The sequence below is a fragment of the Scylla paramamosain genome, chromosome 46 (genome assembly GCF_035594125.1).
Source record: "Scylla paramamosain isolate STU-SP2022 chromosome 46, ASM3559412v1, whole genome shotgun sequence".
NCBI classification, from domain to species: Eukaryota; Metazoa; Arthropoda; class Malacostraca; order Decapoda; family Portunidae; genus Scylla; species Scylla paramamosain.
In genome coordinates this window covers 5,650,540-5,668,357 of record NC_087196.1, presented here as the reverse complement: position 1 = coordinate 5,668,357, position 17,818 = coordinate 5,650,540, and the positions used below count along the sequence as shown (strand labels likewise).

The following is a 17,818-nucleotide window of genomic DNA, read 5'->3' as shown; positions in this document are numbered from 1 at the left end:
TTATTAGTGTTTGTTCATCACCTTTATCATGTTTCTCATTTCTTTATTCTTTGTGTTTCTGTCCACCACCACCACCATCACCATCACCTAGTTAGGCATAAAAAATTGAAAGGCACAAGACACAAGCCTATCTCACTGACCGCTTGTAGTAACACACACACACACACACACACATACACACTCAAACACACACTTGCAAAAAAAAGGTTTAATTTGCTGCTTCTGAATAAATATGATTAGAAGCACGTTTGTTTTTGTTATTTATTTATTTTTTTATTTGTTTATTTATTTATCTTTTAGTGCATAATAAAAAGCCATGTTTTTTTTTTTTATATTATTGTTATATTTAATGAGATACACTTATGCACACACACACACACACACACACACACACACACACACACACACACACACACACACACACACACACACACACACACACACACACACACACACACACACACACACACACACACACACACACACACACACACACACATACACACACACACACACACCAGCATGTCATTAACCTAAGAACACACCCATTTGCAGGCTCTGTGTCCACACCTGAGGGATCCCAGAGCTCCAGCTACACGTGTGGGGCGGGACAGCAGGTGTGTACAGGTGTAGGGGTGCGGGGAACAGGTAACAAGCAGGTATGTAGGTCAGGTCAGGTTAGGTCAGGGCATAATAGGGCTTAAGATATTTTGTTATTGGCAGGTTGTATAGGGTGTAAGGGGTTGTTGTTGTTGTTGTTGTTGCTGTTGCTGTTGCTGTTGCTGTTTGTTGTTGTTGTGGCTGTGGTTGTTGTGGTTGTGATTGTTGTTGTAGTGTGGTGGTAATATTAGTAGTAGTAGAAGTGGCAGTAGTAATACTTGTAGTATTAGTAGTTGTAGTAGTAGTTTTTTAGCATAGTAGTAATAGTTGTAGTATAGTAGAAATGGCACTAGTTTTAACATTAGTAGAATTAGTAGTAGTAGTAATATAAATAAAAGTATTAGTTATCTAGCACCAGTATAAGTAATAGTAACCTAACACAAGTATAAGTAATCCTAGCCTAACCTAACCACACCCAGACACTGACACACCCCCCCACTCTGCAGGCCGAGGGTCGCGGCGGCATCCGAGTGTCGTCCCCAGGCTGTGTGTTGGCCATGGCGTCCCCAGCATCATCCGTTGGCCCGCATGCCTCAGACGTGTCCAGCCTGCCACCCACCTCCCCCCCGTCACCCCCTGCACCCACCTCCCCCACCCTGCCCCCCTCACCTGCCACCAGGGAGCTGCAGGACGTGCTACAGAAAATCAGCCAGCTGCCGGGTGCCACCACCCCCCCCACGTCACACCCCTCAGGCTCCGTGCTGTCCCGCCACGCCCACTACAGCCCAGCCAGGTCACGCACTCGCAGGCCCCTTGGTGCATCCCTGTCCTTAGAGGCGTCCGCACCTTCCCGTCCCCGCTCTCTGCCCCTCAACTCCTCTCCTCTCTCGTCCCCGCCCTGCCTCCACGATCCACCCTCTCCGTTGCTCACGACATCTGCCTCCACGCCGAACTTAGCCGCCTGCTGGCCGTCACCACCCCCACGCAGGCACCTGGTGGCGTCCCTGGTGGATGGAGGGTCCAGGGTGGTGAGCCGGCCAGCCTCAGAGGCGCCTGACTCCTCCTTGTTCACTGAGGGCATGTGGGGCCGGGAGGCGGGGGACCACAGGTTCAGGTGGAGACCTCAGGACATGGGGGACAGAGTATAGTGGGAAATATCACAGAATCCCCTTAAAATCTTACCCTGAATGCCCATCCCCGGTGCTGTGGTGTGGGTGGTGGGTGTTCATGGGGGCAGCTCACCCTTACACACCCCTGCACACCCACACACGCCCACACACACCCGTGTCTGGCCACTGCCACAGCCTGAGTCCCGAAACATCTCCCCTTTTTGCTTGGTCTTCCAGTTCAGACTACTTCGCTTGACAGTTCCTCTCGGCCAGGCCTCCTGCCGTGCGTGAGGTGTTTCTAGATGCCTTGTGGTGCTTCATAGATACCCTAGAGCTGTGTAGAGATGATGCCCAGGTCTTCATAAGTCATAGAAATCTTAACATCACTCACACTGTAGAAAGCAAAAGAGGTTCGGCTGAAAAAAAGTAAGTAGTGATTAGCTACGATTGAACGCTGCTGTTTTTATCGTCTGTAACTCACATATCTAGGCTTGGTTTGGTAGTGTTGGCCTCCACGCTGCCACTCGACTGTATAGAGAAGTGTTTTGTCTGAGTATTGGTGAGGAAAAGACATTGACACGAGGCGATTGAAAAAATATGTGGTTTGTCTGAGTGTCTTGTTGTGAAGTGTGGATTGATCAGTCAGTGGTTTGTTTCCTCTGGGTCTGGGTGTTTTATTGGCTGCTGGTTGTGATTGTCAAGCAATACTGTACAAGGACAGACTGAGGAATGCAATGTTGTGTGTTGTGTTGGTTATGAATACTGACTGACACAATGAAGACTAAAAAATTGAGTGTTGTAGTGTTGAGCAGGAGGTTAAAAGAATGTAGTGTTGTATGTGGTTGAATAAGATTGCCTTGTGTGTCAAGTATTGGTTGTAATATGCTGCAACACAAGCCACATTATAAGATTGTAGTGTAAAGTGTTGGATAGGAGTGTTTTGTTTGTTGGTTATGAGTGTAATGAGCAACACAAGGAAGATTTAAAGAATGCAGTGTTGTATTATTGGACAGGAGTGATTTGTCTGTCTGTCAACTTAAGAACACACAGCAACACTTCAAATGACTGCAACACAGGTTTAGATGTGTTTTGGTTCAGACAAGCAACACTTCCAGATGAGTCAACTAGAACAGTGTTGGATTGAGTGTTGCATTGGATAGCAATTCAAACACACTCAAACATTTAAAGATGAGATGAGCAGAACACAGTGTTGCAGAGGGCTGGTGAAATGAAGCCACTCAAGTTTGCAATAACCTGTAACACTTAAAGGACTAAAAAAAAGTATTGATAACTGAAAAAACCATGAGGTTGAGCAGAGAAAGTGTTGCAGTGTTACTAATCTTGCAGAGAGCTGGTGAAACAAACCCACTCAAATTTGCAATAATCTGTAACACTTAAACTAAAGAAATGTATTGATAACTGAGAGAAAACCATGAAATGAACCTGTAGAAGTGTTGCAGTGTTAGTAATATTGAACTGAAGTGGTGAGCTGAAGTGTCTTGGCAGCTTGAGGCCATATTTCTAAGTTTTCATTGGGGAAATTCAAATGTGATTCTTTTCTTAGATGAGGTCTGAGGTTCGTGCATGCCCCTCCTGTCCTGTAGTGACTGTCTGTGTGGTTTTGCACTCTGGCTGCCTCCTCTCCTGACCAATAGTGTGTTCAAGAGTAAGAGAGAGAGAGAGAGAGAGAGAGAGAGAGAGAGAGAGAGAGAGAGAGCACTTCACAATATAAGCTCACAAAGACTAAGAAACTAAAAACACATAAAAAAAAGAAACGAAAAAGAAACTAATTGGAGACAAGACTTCACAATACTATAAACTCACAAACAAAGACTGATAAACTAAAAACACACTTAAAAGGAAAAAAGCAATAAAAGAACCGTAATGGGAAAGAATGGGATTTTATCTAGAATGTGTGTTTGAGAGAGAGATAAACTGAAGACTTTAGAGTAAGAAACAAGCTTGTAAACAGAGAATAAGAGACATGATAAGGAAAATATAATGAAGATATGTAGAAAATGTGTTTAAGAGAGAAATACACTGAACACATTAGAATGACAAATAGATAAGCTTGAAAACAAAGAATAAGAGAAATAAGCTTATAAACAAAAACAAAGAAACATATATATACAAAGGAAAATGTAATAGAAATATGTAGAAAATATATTTAAGAGAAATACATACATTGAACACTTTAGAATGAAAGATGAGCTCATAAACAAAGATTAAGACGTCTGAGAGGGAATGAGTTATCCTGAAGATGTGCTCACAACCACTTCAAGAGTAACAGACACACAACATGCTGAGGAAACTGAATGTAGTGTGAGTTTGTTTAAAAAGTGTGTGTGGAAGATAAAACAAACAAACAATAAGAAAGATAACCTTACACAAAAGAATAAGACATACACACTTTGAAAACTATAATGGGAATGTCCAGAAATTTGTGTTTTAAGAGAATATTAACTCAGCCTGCTTTAGAAATGACAAAAAAATATGCTTGCAGAACTTAAAAGGGAAAAATATGGAAGCAGAAGATTTGTTTAGGAGAGGAAGTTAGATGATTTGCTAACTCACTGTGCTTTGTGGTGAGGTTTGCTGACAGACTCGCTTGCAGTGCTGTGATGGAGGCATGCGTCTAGAAATGTGTTAGCAGGAGTGAGGTAGATCATTAACTCGGCGCTTTGCAGTGAGACAAAGACATGCTTGCTAAACGTTAATGGGAAATGTTTATCAGTGTTCCTCCCAAGTGTTGAGGGGAGGGAGACTGAGAGATGTTGATGCCTGGAAGGAAGAAAGATGTGTGTTGCTGAAACTTGACTGAGGAATGTTGTATCTCCAGATGTGTTCAGGAGAGACAGAGACAGAGACAGATAAGATATTAACACTTTGAAATAAGAAAGATGTGTCAGAAACTTGAATCAGAAATGTCTTATTTTAAAATGTGTTCAGAAGAGACACAGAGAGAGAGAGAGAGAGAGAGAGAGAGAGAGAGAGAGAGAGAGAAGAAAAAAAATAGACAGAGACAGAGATAAGATGTTAATAAAAAAAAAGAAAAAATGCCTTGAAAACTTGAATCAGAGAAATATCTCAGAAAATGTGCTCAAGAGAGAGAGAGAGAGAGAGAGAGAGAGAGAGAGAGAGAGAGAGAGAGAGAGAGAGAGAGAGAGAGAGAGTTAAGCCACTCAATGCCTCAAAACAAACATAGACTCCTGATTAGAAAACATTTAAAAGACACGCAAAACAGTCGAGTGTGAGCACTTGAAGAGACACTGATGGGACTGCAGTGGCCTTGATGCTGCAAGTGTGTGGACAGGAGTGATGGAAGTGATGGAAGAAGTGATGGTGCTGTTTGGTGATATGATGTGACACTGACGCTTGTAACCTTAAAGAATAACTGAACCGGAGATAGGAGAGGCTTAGCAATGAAAAAAAATACACACACACACACACACACACACACACACACACACAGGAAGACACTTAAAGTAAAAAAAGATACACAGCAACATGGAGCAATACAGTTTTCCATATAAAGCAATAAGTTAATGGAATGTATAATGAAAGGATGTGTGTGTGTATGTGTGGACAAATATTCTTCAGATTAAGGAATAAAACGTGATTATTAAACTTGAAAAACAGACAGAACACACCTGACTTAAGACTGCAAGAATACAAATAGGTAAACACACACACACACACACACACACACACACACACAGCTAGTATCAGTGCTATACCCTCTTGCAGTCTCCTTCTGACATAATCAAAACAATGAGTGTCTCCAAGGTGTGTGTAGGTGACAGAAACACTAATTATATCAGGAGGAGGAGGAGGAAGATAGATGTTAGAAGAGAAAGAGGAGATAGAAGATGAAGGAGGAAGATAGAAAATGTTAGAAGAGAGGAAAGGAGATAGTGGATGAAGGAGAAGGAGGAGGAGGTAGAAGATATTGTTAGAAGAGAAAGGAGAGGAGATAGAGAATAAAGTAGAAGTATATTTGAGAAGGAAGGTAGAAGGTACTGTCAGAAGAGAGAAGAGAAGAGGTAGATAATAAAGTAGAAGTAAGATGGAAGAGACTTTGAAAAGAGGAGACATGAGGTAGAGAAGAAGTTAGAAAAGGGAAAGGGGAAAGAATTGGCACAAGTAGCAAAGATAGAAATAAAAAAGGGAAATTAGGAGAAGAGGAACAAGGAGAAAGGAAGATTTAGCACAAGTAGTAAATAGAAGATAGAAATAAGAAAAGGGAAGTAGAAGAAGAAGAAGGAAATAAGGTTAATGAAAAAAATGCTGCACAATAAGATAGTATAAGGAGGAAAAAAGGGTAAAGATAATAAAGAGGAAGAGAGGAAAAATCACAATAAAAGAAGAGAGAAAGATAAGAACAGGAAAAAGAAGAGAAAAAAGAAGAAAGATTAGAAGATGGAGATAGAAGCTAAGAAAGAAAGATGAAGATACAAATAGAGACTAGAAGAGAAGAAGAGGAAGAGAAGAAAAGTTAAGGAAGAAGAGGAAGAGAAGGAAGGACTAAAGAAGAGGAAGAGAAAAATGTGCCTGAAAGGAGATAAAGAGAAGAGAAAGGTACAAAAACAAGATAAAGAGAGATAAGGAAGAGGGAAAAATATATGCTTGGAGATTAAGATAGGAAAGAAGAGGAGGGAGAAGGATCAAGATGGAAGAAAGAGGAAAGAGAAGAGGAAGAGGAAGATACGCTTAAACCCGGCAGAAATGAGACATACCACAACCACCACCACCACCAGAGAGAGAGAGAGAGAGAGAGAGAGAGAGAGAGAGAGAGAGAGAGAGTATTTCCCTCAATAAAATAGCCACTTGTTTTGTCTTGCTTCATATATGTGTGCGTGTGTGAAATAATTGTGCATGGAGGTGTGGGTGAGCTCAGCAGGTGTGTGGTGGTGGCGTGCGTGGCGTTTCAACAGTGTATAAACCGTCTGAGGGCAGCTGGGGGCACAACTGACCTCCACATCTCTGCTAGGCAATAAAACAGCTGATATGCAAGTGATATATGCAAGCCGCCTCTCGGACACACAAAGCCGGTATTCTGAAACTCTTCCAGCCACCTCCACTACTTTCAAAAGGCTCTAGATGAAGTCACAAGGGTTCTTTAGTGTTTTTTAGGGTTTTAGGGACAGATTGGCAAGATTTCTACATTATTAATAGGAGAAACACTATTAAGAATCTGGTTAATCATCTATGCTGCCTTGGAAAAGTTATGGTGAGAGAGTGAAGGGTTTTTAAGGGTGTTTTTAGGGTTTTAGGGACAGATTGGCAAGATTTCTACATTACTAACAGGAGAAACACTATTAAGAATCTGGTTAGTCATCTCTGCGGCCTCGGAAAACAGCTATGGTGAGAGAGTGAAGGGTTTTTAAGGGTGTTTTTATGCTTCTAGAGACAGATTGGCAAGATTTCTATATTACTAACAGGAGAAACACTCAAGACCCCAGCTAATCACCTCTGTGTCCTTTGAAAGCAGTCATGGTGAGGGAAAGGTTTCTGTATATGGGCCAAGGATCTGTTGTCTGGTGTTTCCTTAGCTGTCTGTCTGTCTGTCTGTCTGTCTGTCTAACATGTCAGATTTTTGCCATTTTCATAGTCATTGGTGTTAACAGAAAATTATTGATTGGTTTGTTGATGACGATGATGATGATGGAGTAAACGGTTTTTTCATACTGGTGTCTGTGTTTTATTAACGTGTGTGTGGGTGTTTTATGTGTATATTTTTAGTATTTATTTATTTTTTTATTTTTCCATTCAGTGATATGTAATTTTTTTTTTTTTTCCATTTATTCTCATATCTTATTTTTTTTTCTACCTTGCTTTTTATCAATTTTTGTTATGGATGTTTGGTTACTTGTATGTCTTGATGTTATTGTTCCTTTTGTGTGTGTTGCATGATTTCCTAACTTACATTAATTCTTCATTGTCTTTTTATGAATTTCTTTCATATTTTGCCTTTAATTTCTTTGTTTATAGTTTGCATTTAATTTATTTCATAGTTTGCATTTATTTTTCCATAGTTTACCTTTAATTTCCTGCATATTTCTGCCATGTGAATATTACCAGCAGGCCACTTGTTACCCTCAACACCCACAAACCTTCCCTCTGCACAACACACACACAGGTACAAAAGAAACCTTTATTCAGTAATACTGTACATGAATATCTGGACTAACACACTGCCTACTGTTGAAAAGCTCAAGAGAAGTGTGTTCAAAAATTTAATAGATTTGACCGTTGCCTTCTTGACAGACAACACATCTCTTTTTACACGGACACAATTTCAGTCTCCCTTCTGGACACAATACCTGACTCTCATAGTACAACCTTCCTCCTCCTGATTCTCACTCCAGTACAGCCTTCCTATCACATCTTGCAAAACGCTAGCAATACAATCTTTTTTCCCTTATTTTTCCATACACACTAGCAATGCAATCTTTCCCTTTATCATACACTAGCAATACTTCTGATCTTTCTAAAATTTCTGATTGGGGCAGAGCAAACTTGGTATTGTTCAATGCCTCAAAAACTCAATTCCTCCATCTATCAACTTGACACAACCTTCAGACAACTATCCCCTCTTCTTCAATGATACCCAACTGCCCCCCTCTTCTACAATGAACATCCTTGGTCTGTCCTTTACTTATAACCTGAACTGGAAACTTCACATCTCATCTCTAGCTAAAACAGCTTCTATGAAGTTAGGCATTCTGAGACGTCTCCGCCAGTTTTTCTCACCCCCCCCCCAGCTGCTAACGTTGTACCTTATCTGTCCATATATGGAGTATGCTTCACATGTCTGGGAGGGATCCACTCATACCACTCTTCTCTCTCACCCCTATTCTGTCCACCTTTCTAATGCAAGTTACCCAGTATTCTCAATCATTCATCCCTTTCTCTGGTAAACTCCCTGCCTGCTTCTGTATTTCCACCTTCCTATGACTTGAATTCCTTCTAGGGGGATGTTTCAATTTGTGACAACTGCTTTGGACACTTTTCTGAGACTGGCATCTAAGTGGGCTTTTTTCATATTTTGATTTATTGTTGCCCTTGGCCAGTCCCTCCTTAAAAAAAAAAAAAAAAAAAAAAAAAAAAAAAAAAAAAAAAAAAAAAAAAACTTTCCTTTATTTTTCCATACTCACTAGCAATACAGTCTTTCCCTTATTTTGCCATAAACTAACAATGTGACTTTCTTATTCACATTCCACAAGTAACTCCACACTTTGCAAAACACTAATTCAATTTTTCAATCCACATTTTGCAAAACTTATCAGCAATGCAAACTTCCAATCCACTCTGCAAAACAAGTACAACTTTATCGACATTTTCAAAACACTAATGTAACTTTCTTATCCACATTTTGCAAAACACTTGCAATACAATCTCCATGTCCACACACTGCAACACTACAACACATGAACTATCTGCAAACTCAATAACATCACCTTTTTAATTGTTTTCCTTTACTTCCTTCACTAAACACAATATTTTTTCTGGACTTTCCTCACTTTCCAATACTACAAAACATGACTTTCTCAGCCACATTCCTTACAAACATCTTTCTTAAACTCAGAAACACCTTTTTAATTATTTTCCTTTACTTTCCTACACCAAACACAATCTTTCTCTGGACATTCGGCACACTGCAACATTACAATATACAATTCTTATTACAAACTCAGAAATATACTTTTCATTTTTTTCCCCTTTCTTATACAAGGAACAATTTTTTTTTTTTTTTTTTTTTTGCTGTGCCTCACAATCCACACACACACTGAACCTTCTTTCTTAATTCCTCCCTTCCTTAACACACAAACCTGGAACATGTCAGGGTATCTTCTGTCTTTCACTCTCAATAGAACACAATGCTACATTTACAAAACACAGGGAGAAATTACTTAATATGTACAGTGAACACCATGGAAAATAATATTCACTTTGGAAAGAACACAAAAGTGGAGAAATACACAATAGTTATAATAAAAAAGGAACACATTAATATCTGCATTACAAAACTGAAAAAGAAAATGACATAGACTTAAAAAAAAATAAGTAAATAAAGAAAACTACTATAAAGTAAAAAATTAATTAAAAATTGGAAAACTGGAAGAAAATAAGATATGAACAAAATAATAAAACAAAAATTAAAATTACAATAAAGGAAGCAGACAAAAACTTAGACATTGGAAAGCTGCAGAAGAAAATGAGAAATAGAAAAAAAATAGGCAAGGCTACCACAAACTAAAAAAAAAGTAATTAAAACTATAAAATAAAAATATACATAAAATTAAAACTGAAAAATGTGAAATGAATATACAAGACCAGAAAAAAATAAACCAGAATTAAAAATACATAAAAAACTCACCCTATTTGTATATACTGAACTAGAGGCAATACTGATAAACTATATATACATACTAGCTGACTTCTATGTATACATCATGGGCGAGTCACTGGTTGTATAGCACTGTATTATTCTGTCCTCCATCATACAGGGCACCTCAATCACTTCCACTATACACATGAACAGAAAACACATCATATACTGGTTTTGCATTGTACATTAGGCTCCTATCACATACATACATACATACATACAAATACACTCTTCCTTTCTGTACAAGTATTAATGGCCCCAGGAGAGGAACACAAAATACATACATAAGATAAGGAAAATACACACAGTTATTCTTATTATTACTACCACCTAAAATTAGCAGGAACACAAATATACGTAAAGATAAAATAGAAAAAAAAAAAAAACATGCACTGAATTACATCATTATTTAATTAGAAAAAAACATGTGTCACTGGTACCTTATCTCTCTCTCTCTCTCTCTCTCTCTCTCTCTCTCTCTCTCTCTCTCTCTCTCTCTCTCTTAATAGATTTCTTCACTATTTGGTAAGAAAACACTATATATGTATTTCACTGTTATCACACACACACACACACACACACACACACACACACACACACACACACACACACACACACACACACACTAGAGCCTAACACCGCTGCCTCTGCTGAGCATCTCCACGGCAGCCTCCACCCTCCTGGACAGCATGGTCATGTTGGTGTCCTCGCTGCTACTCTTGCCCTTGATAAACTTGAGAATGAAGATTCTCAGACTCTGCCGCAGCACCTTCAGCTTGGGGGAAGCGGAGAGCACCGAGAAAATCCGCTCCACAGCGTCTGTTCCGGTTGGGTGGAGAAGGAGGGCAATTAGCGTCTGGCGGACTAAACTGATGGTCTGCTTCTCGGCGTCCATGAAGGAAATGTTCTTGAAGATGGTGAGGTTGAGGCTGTTCTCCCCTATCAAGTGTGTCAGGAACTTTGCAAGGTTGTTCACCTCTCGTATCTTCATGGCCTCCACCTCCTCCAACTTGTCCCACAGCGCAAACTGGAGGAGTCGCGAGTACTTCTTGTCAAACTTGCACATGTGGTCTGACAGGTGGCTGAAGAAAGGGTTGTAGGCCTTCCCTTTCTGGCAGCACAGGAGGATGACGCTGAACATCTCCCGCTCCTGCTGCTGTGGGATGCTCAGCTGCAGGAGCTTCTCAAACGCATCCAGGTAGTCCTCCGAGCCTTCCGTCAGCACGTAGAGAATGTTGACACGTGGTGGCCGCTGCAGTTGGAGTTTCGTCGCTTTCCGCATAAATGTGTCGCTGAAATTCATGTCCATCTTTTTACTCTTCACCCTCGCATCTGCCTGGCCTTTCTCACCCACCAGGCCGCCAGACCAGGCTGACCCTACCACCCACCAGCGGCCACACTCCCTCGCCCTCAGCATGTCCTCCAGGGTCACATTGAGGTGCGCCGGCTGCTGGCCTCTCCGCACCAGCCCTCGGAGGACCTGGCGGAGGTGGTCGGTGTGCTCTGGGTCGTAGTTGGGCAGTTTGGACATGTTATTGTTACGGACAGCTTGTATTGTCTCCAGCATGAAGGTGACGCGGGAGTACTCTGTCCCTTCAGCCTCTCCTTTGCTTCCTGACGGCCCAGGGGTGTCGTTGCTGCTGGTGCTGGTAGTGGAAGTGGTGGTGGTGGTGGTCCGAGCCTCCGCCGCCTTGCCCTGCAGCTCCGTGATGAGGGACTTCAGCGCCAGAGGGTCGTCCTTCCGCAGGATGAAGCCAATACTCCGCAGGACTAGCAGAATGAGCTCCACCTGCCAGATGTGTGCACGTTACTGTGTGTTGTCTGCCTCATCTCTCTCTCCCCTGTCTATGTTAATACAAGCAATACAACACAAACGCATCCACTTCCAATCAGAGTCTCCCTTCAATGTGTTCATGCACCCCAGACACCTCCAACTCTCACCAAACTGCATTGAAACACCACAGGAAATTCATATTAACCCAGCACTAATCATTTCCTCCTCACTGCCTCCCACAAACCCCACAATATCACACCTTATCACCTCCCACACACAACATAACACCCACAGCACCCCAGTCTATCCCCCACACCCACCTCCTTGCCTGAGAACCCTTGAGCCAGGCGGTGCAGGATGTCATAGATAAGCCTTGCCTCTACTACCCTGAAGCAGTAGAGGTAGGCAATGAACAGCACCAGATTGTCCAGCTCCTTGGTGCCCCCCTCTGCATCTGGAGTCAGGGTGGCCATCTTGTCACTCCACTTCAACACAAATTCGTTCAGGATGTGTGCGCCGACCTGAGGGTGTGATGGAGGGTGAGAAAGGATGACAAGGGTGGGAAACAGTGGGAAAAATTAGCAGGGGTAGAAATTGGTGTGGGAAAGAAGGGGAACATGTGGGAAAATGTGAGGATAGGGTGAAAACAAGGAGATAGTAATTGAAAGAGGAAGAGAGAGATGGGAAATGGTGGGGGAAAGATGAAGATGGAGTGAAAAACAGTGATGGGTGGAAAAAGATGAGGATGTAGTAAAAGAGTGATCAGGGATGGAAAAGGATGAGAAAAATGAAAGAGGGATGGAGGAAAGTGAAAAGAAAGTAAGGATAATGTGAGAAAATGATGAGTGTGGAAAATGATAGAAAGAATGGGGGAAAAGGTAATGGCAGGATGGGGAAGGGTAAAATAGGATACAATAGGATAAAAAAATGAATGGTAAGGCAAATCAATCAGAAACTGTTAAAAAAGACGAAAAATAATGATAGATCCAGCGTCTTCTCTCTGACCAGCTACAACAAACAAATCCCACACCTAACCTAACCAAAGCAAGCATAGCCACTCACCTCACTGCCAACATTTGCAGATAGCAGCGCCACCAACACCGCCAACTCCTGCACCAGTCTCTCCGGCGTCAGCGAAGGGCCCACCAGCGCCTCCACTAACAAACTCGTCATTATCTCACTCACGTCATTCCTCGCATGCTTTAAATACATCCCCTCGATCTCGCCAGCAATGCCGCCCATGTTGGTTTCTGCCAGACGATTCAAAAGTCCCTTCATGTTTCGCTTCAGGGCCTCCAGCTGCTCCTTCTTCTCCTTGCTTCTGTTAAGGGCCGACAGCTTTCTCAGGGCTGGAGGAACGTAGCGGCTAGTCTCTCCTGCGTCTCCAGTCTCCCTGCGTGTGATTATGTTGCCGTCTTTGTCTCGTAATCGCCCGTAAATGTCCTCTGTCAGTTCCTCGGCTTTCTGTTCCACTGTTGTGTTTACGTTTTCTTGTTTTGTGTTTGGTTCGCTGTTGTCTTCCTCGTTTCCTTCATCTTCTTGGTGCGTTTCCCCTTCCTCCTCCTTCTCCTCCTCCTCCTCCTCCTCTTCTTCTTCTTCCTCGTCTTCCATATCTCCTTCTTCGTCAGTCTCTTCTTCCTCCTCTTCATCTAGTTCTTCCTTGCTGTCTATTACCATCTCTTCCTCCTCCTCTTCTTCATCGAAATCTCCTACTTCTTCCTCTTCCTCATCCTCCTCTTCCACACTGCTTATCTCAGGAAGCGGCACCAGTTTTTTATCCATCTTCTCTATCTTTGTCTTCATCATTTTTGTTTCCTTCTCCATCTTCCCTTTCTTCACTTTCTCTAACTTTGCCTCAGTCTGTTTGGCCTTCTTCACTACTTTTCCCTTATTCTCTGTCACTCTGTCATCATTACCATCGTTATTTTTATTTATTTTTGTCTTCTTCTTCTTTGTCTGTTCTATCTCCACATCATCATTTATATTTCTGTTTTTCTTCTTCTTCTTGTTTTCCTCACTATCATCTTCATCTTTCTCCTCCAGTTCCTTCTTCACTATCCTTATCTGTGCATCATCCTCACTTTCCTCCTTCTTCCTCTTCTTCTTTGACATTATTTCCTGGACATCTTCACTATCAAGGGACGAGTTCTCCTCCATATCGTCTTTAGATACCTTCCTCTTCCTCTTCTTCTTGAATTTGTTGTGAGTTACATTATCGCTGTCACTCGTTGAGACATCTGCATCGTTCTCATCAGTTTTTGTGATTCCTGTGCCATCTAAACTATCCATTGTTGATGTATCCTGACTATCATCATTTTCCATCTTCATTTTCTTTATCTGGGTCTTGTTTTTGTCATCATTCTTCCCCTTCTTCTTCTTCTTCCTTCTCGTCTTTGGTGTGTTGCTGTCCTCACTCCCTATCGTTATTATGTCCTCTGTATCATCATCTTTCATGCCTGTTTTCTTCTTTGCAGTCCTGGTTTGGGGAATTTCCAGGCCGTCCATGGTGGAGCTGCCCTCGTCATCTTCCTTCTCCATCTTCACCTTCTTCATTTGTGGAATTTCAAGGCCATCAATAGTCAAGCTGCCCTCATCTTCACTCTCCATCATTATCTGTGGCACATCCCTATCATCATCTATCATCACTACATCTTCACCTATCTTCTTTTTCTTCACACTATCACAGCTACTTATCTTTACCTTGCCTTCACTATCTTTTCCCTTCTTCTTCTTGGTCCGTGGGGCATCTAAGTTGTCGATGGTGGGACTGTCTTTACTATAATCATCTAATTTATCACCCACACCTAAGTTTAACCTTATTAACTCAATCCTCAGCTCTTTTCCTTTCCACTTCACTCTCCTTACATCGTCGTTTGTTGTGGCTGCTGCATCGTCATCACTTTCGCCATCTAATGAGTCTCTGTCACTCTTCTCTATCTTCTTTTTCTTTGTCTTTTTCTGTGGCATGTCCTCACTCTCCCCTGTGCCATCATCTTCCTTCTTTTTTGTTTGTAGTGTTTCTAAGTCAGTTGTTGAGGTGTCATCTTCATCATCTTCACTTGTGGCCTTCTTCTTCTTCTTCTTGGTGTTTATGCTCAAAGTATCCTCACTATCTTCTTTTGTCATTTTTTCATCATCTTCCTCCTTCACTTTTAGTTCTTCACTATCTTCTATCATTGTGTCACTATCGTCTTCACTATCTATCTTCTTTTTCTTCTTCTTCTTCTTAGTCTTAGTGTTTATGCTCAAAGTATCCTCACTATCTTCTTTTGTCATTTTTTCATCATCTTCCTCCTTCACTTTTAGTTCTTCACTATCTTCTATCATTGTGTCACTATCGTCTTCACTATCTATCTTCTTTTTCTTCTTCTTCTTCTTAGTCTTAGTTTGTGTGGCATCTTCACTCTCCACTTCATCTTCTTCTTTATCCTTATCTTCCATCTTCTTTTTCGCCTTCAATTCAATCTCTTCTCCATCTTCATCTTCCTCATCTTCATCTTCTATAGTCTTTTTAGCCTTCAATTTTGATATCCCTTCATCTTCATCATCATCCTCTATCTTCTTTTTGGTCTTTATCTGAGGAATCACATCACTGTCTTCAGTTTCCTCATTATCCTCATCCTCAATCACCTTCTTCTTCTTCTTCTTAGGAACATTCAGTCCATCAAACGTGGAAGAAGAAGTGTCTGCATCTTCATCTTCCATCACCTTCTCTGTGTTGCTTTGGAGAGAATCAGAGTCGGAATCAGGCAGATCTTCCATTTTCTCCCTTGTTATCTTGATCTTTGCTTTGCCTTTCACCTCCACATCCCCTTCTTTATTTTTCGACCCACTTTCGTTTATTTCTTTACTTCTATTCTTACTCCGACCGTAATAGAAGAAATCAGTAACATCATCACTTTCTTCCTCACTATCACCACCAAGTGTCTCCCTGCCATCACCATCGCCATCATCATCACTCTGCACAACAATTCTTCTCTTCTTCCTCTTCTTTATAGGGGACGGAGAATCACTCAGATCGCTTGGCAGTTCATCAACCAGATCGTCATACTCCACCTCGCCGTCTTCCACCACAAACCCTTCCAGATTCACATCATCTTCACTGTTGCTGGAGTACCTATCTATATCATTTTCCATTCCATTTTTAAGAATATCCGGCTTGCTGTAGTAGCCTGATCCGCCCTCAAACGCGTAATCCGGCTCATCTCTAGGGTCGTGGATCAGTTCTCTATCGTCATCAGTCTCGTCGTCTGCCTCACTGTCCTCTTCTGCCTGTGAGTCTATGAAATCACTATCTTCTTCTTCTTCTTCTTCTTCTTCCTCTTCTGGCTCTAGTTCATCTCCAGTTCTTTCCTCATCTTCATCACTAAACCGACTCATATTCTTCACATCCTCTTCACTTTCACCATCATCACTAAATTTGGCGTCTTCCTCTTCCTCCTCGCCATCATCGCTGAACTCCCCTTCCTCATCACCATCTTCACTATCATCTTTTCTCAGTGGCAAGCCAGAAAATCTAACTTGTTTTTTTCCTCCTGTGTCATATTCCATCTCACTTTCATCACCAAACTCGTCACCAAACATGTCATCACCATAATATTCATCATCATCACTAAATTCACCATAAGGATTGAAGTCCCTTGCAGTAAATTGGTTTTCAGGGTCTGCCGACCCACCACCATCACAACCTTTCTTAATTTTACCAGTTTTTCTTTTCTTTGCTTCATCTTGTGTCCTTTCTGTCTTCTTTTTCTGTCTATTGTCATTATTTTCTATTTCTTCCATCATTTTATTTTTTTTATTTTTCTGCTTGTTGTTTTTGTTTTTCTCATTGATATTCTTTTCTTTGCCTATCATCATTTTCTTCTTTTTCTGCTTCATTTTCTCTTCTTTCATAAATTCACTCTTTTTCTGGATCATGTCTTCTTCACTATTCTTCATATCCTCACTTTCACTCTCTTCTTCCATATCCCCTTCTTCACTCTCATTATCCTCCTCCTCCTCCATATCTTCTCTACTCCTCTGCTTCAAATCCTCTCCTTTACTCCTCTTATTCCCCTTCACATCCTTTTTTTCACTCTTCACACCCTCCTTCACTTTGCTCTTCTTAACATCCTTGCCCAGTGCGGTCGCCATGTCCCTTTCAAACTCTGCATCACCATCTACACCCTCTACTTTATAATCATCAGAGTGACTCATTGACCCAAGCTCGATGTCCTGAAGTAAACTGCCGAAGTCGTCCGCGAATATCGGCGCGACTTTCTTCTTTTGCGTCTTATTCATTTGGAGAAGGCGAGCCAGTTTGTTGATCTCCTTAGTGTCTTCCTTCTGCTCTGTCCTCAAGTCCTTCAATTTCTTCGTGTCCTTGATCAAGTTGGCGTTTCCCTGGTTAGTTTTGGGTTCTTCTGTTGTTTTTCTTGGTGCACCGCTAATTCCTGCTTCTTGGTTCACGAATTCTTGTAATCTAGCCATTCTTTCATTCCTCGATGCTGCAGACGGGCAAAACCCGTCCGTTTCCTCCTCTTCCACATCGCTATCCACCTTATCATCGTTATCATTCTCCCCCTTCTTTAACTTCAACTTCTCAACCACAACCACGGCCTGTAACTGCTTGAGTTTACTGATTTTACCGGAATTACTGGCCTGTTTGTCGCCTGTCACTGGCTTCCTCCGCAGATTGCCAGTGAAGGCAGCCCGGTTCTGCTTTTTTTGTAGCCTTTTCTGCTTTCTCAGTAGCTTCCTGCCTCTGATATTGGACTTAAAGCCACTGGAAACCCCTGGGGTCCTCGGCGTGTGTTTCTTCTTGTTGATCTTCATGGTGGTGAGGAGTGGAGGAGAAATAAAGAGAGGTGGCCACGTCCTCTTCTGGCGGGAACGTGGGTTTGTTTACAACGCCACGAGCCTAAACACTTTATTCCTCGACTCGCTTTGTTTCGTACAGAA

The 17,818-nt window shown here is 41.7% G+C and overlaps 2 protein-coding genes across 7 annotated transcripts in view; one reads left to right on the top strand and one right to left on the bottom strand.

Annotated features, from left to right (window-relative positions):
* The window catches only part of LOC135094799 (mucin-2-like), a 28,700-nt gene extending 21,300 nt beyond the window's left edge, over nt 1-7,400 (top strand). For all 6 annotated transcript variants that reach the window (XM_063995196.1, XM_063995199.1, XM_063995194.1 and 3 more), the window contains 2 exons: nt 556-617; nt 1,107-7,400. In XM_063995196.1, the coding sequence (XP_063851266.1) occupies nt 556-617; nt 1,107-1,748 (704 nt within the window). In that variant the 3' untranslated portion in view covers nt 1,749-7,400. The remainder of the gene's footprint in view (nt 1-555; nt 618-1,106) is intronic.
* A 449-nt stretch (nt 7,401-7,849) lies between these two features.
* On the bottom strand, nt 7,850-17,795 carry LOC135094794 (transcriptional regulator ATRX-like). Its single transcript, XM_063995174.1, has 3 exons — nt 12,938-17,795; nt 12,196-12,396; nt 7,850-11,890 (listed from the first exon to the last, which is right to left on the bottom strand). Exons 1-3 carry the CDS (start codon nt 17,690-17,692, stop codon nt 10,727-10,729), a joined length of 6,120 nt encoding a protein of 2,039 aa, XP_063851244.1. The 5' UTR covers nt 17,693-17,795; the 3' UTR covers nt 7,850-10,726.
* Nucleotides 17,796-17,818: the final 23 nt, after the last annotated feature.

What these genes read in the sequence shown, in the direction of transcription:
- LOC135094794 (XM_063995174.1), bottom strand. Translation starts at nt 17,692, where the DNA reads ATGAAGATCAACAAGAAGAAACACACGCCGAGGACCCCAGGGGTTTCC. An exon ending in CTGCAAATGTTGGCAGTGAG is followed by an intron (nt 12,397 to 12,937) that starts GTGAGTGGCTAT and finishes TCACACCCTCAG; the next exon opens with GTCGGCGCACACATCCTGAA. An exon ending in AAGGGTTCTCAGGCAAGGAG is followed by an intron (nt 11,891 to 12,195) that starts GTGGGTGTGGGG and finishes CACATCTGGCAG; the next exon opens with GTGGAGCTCATTCTGCTAGT.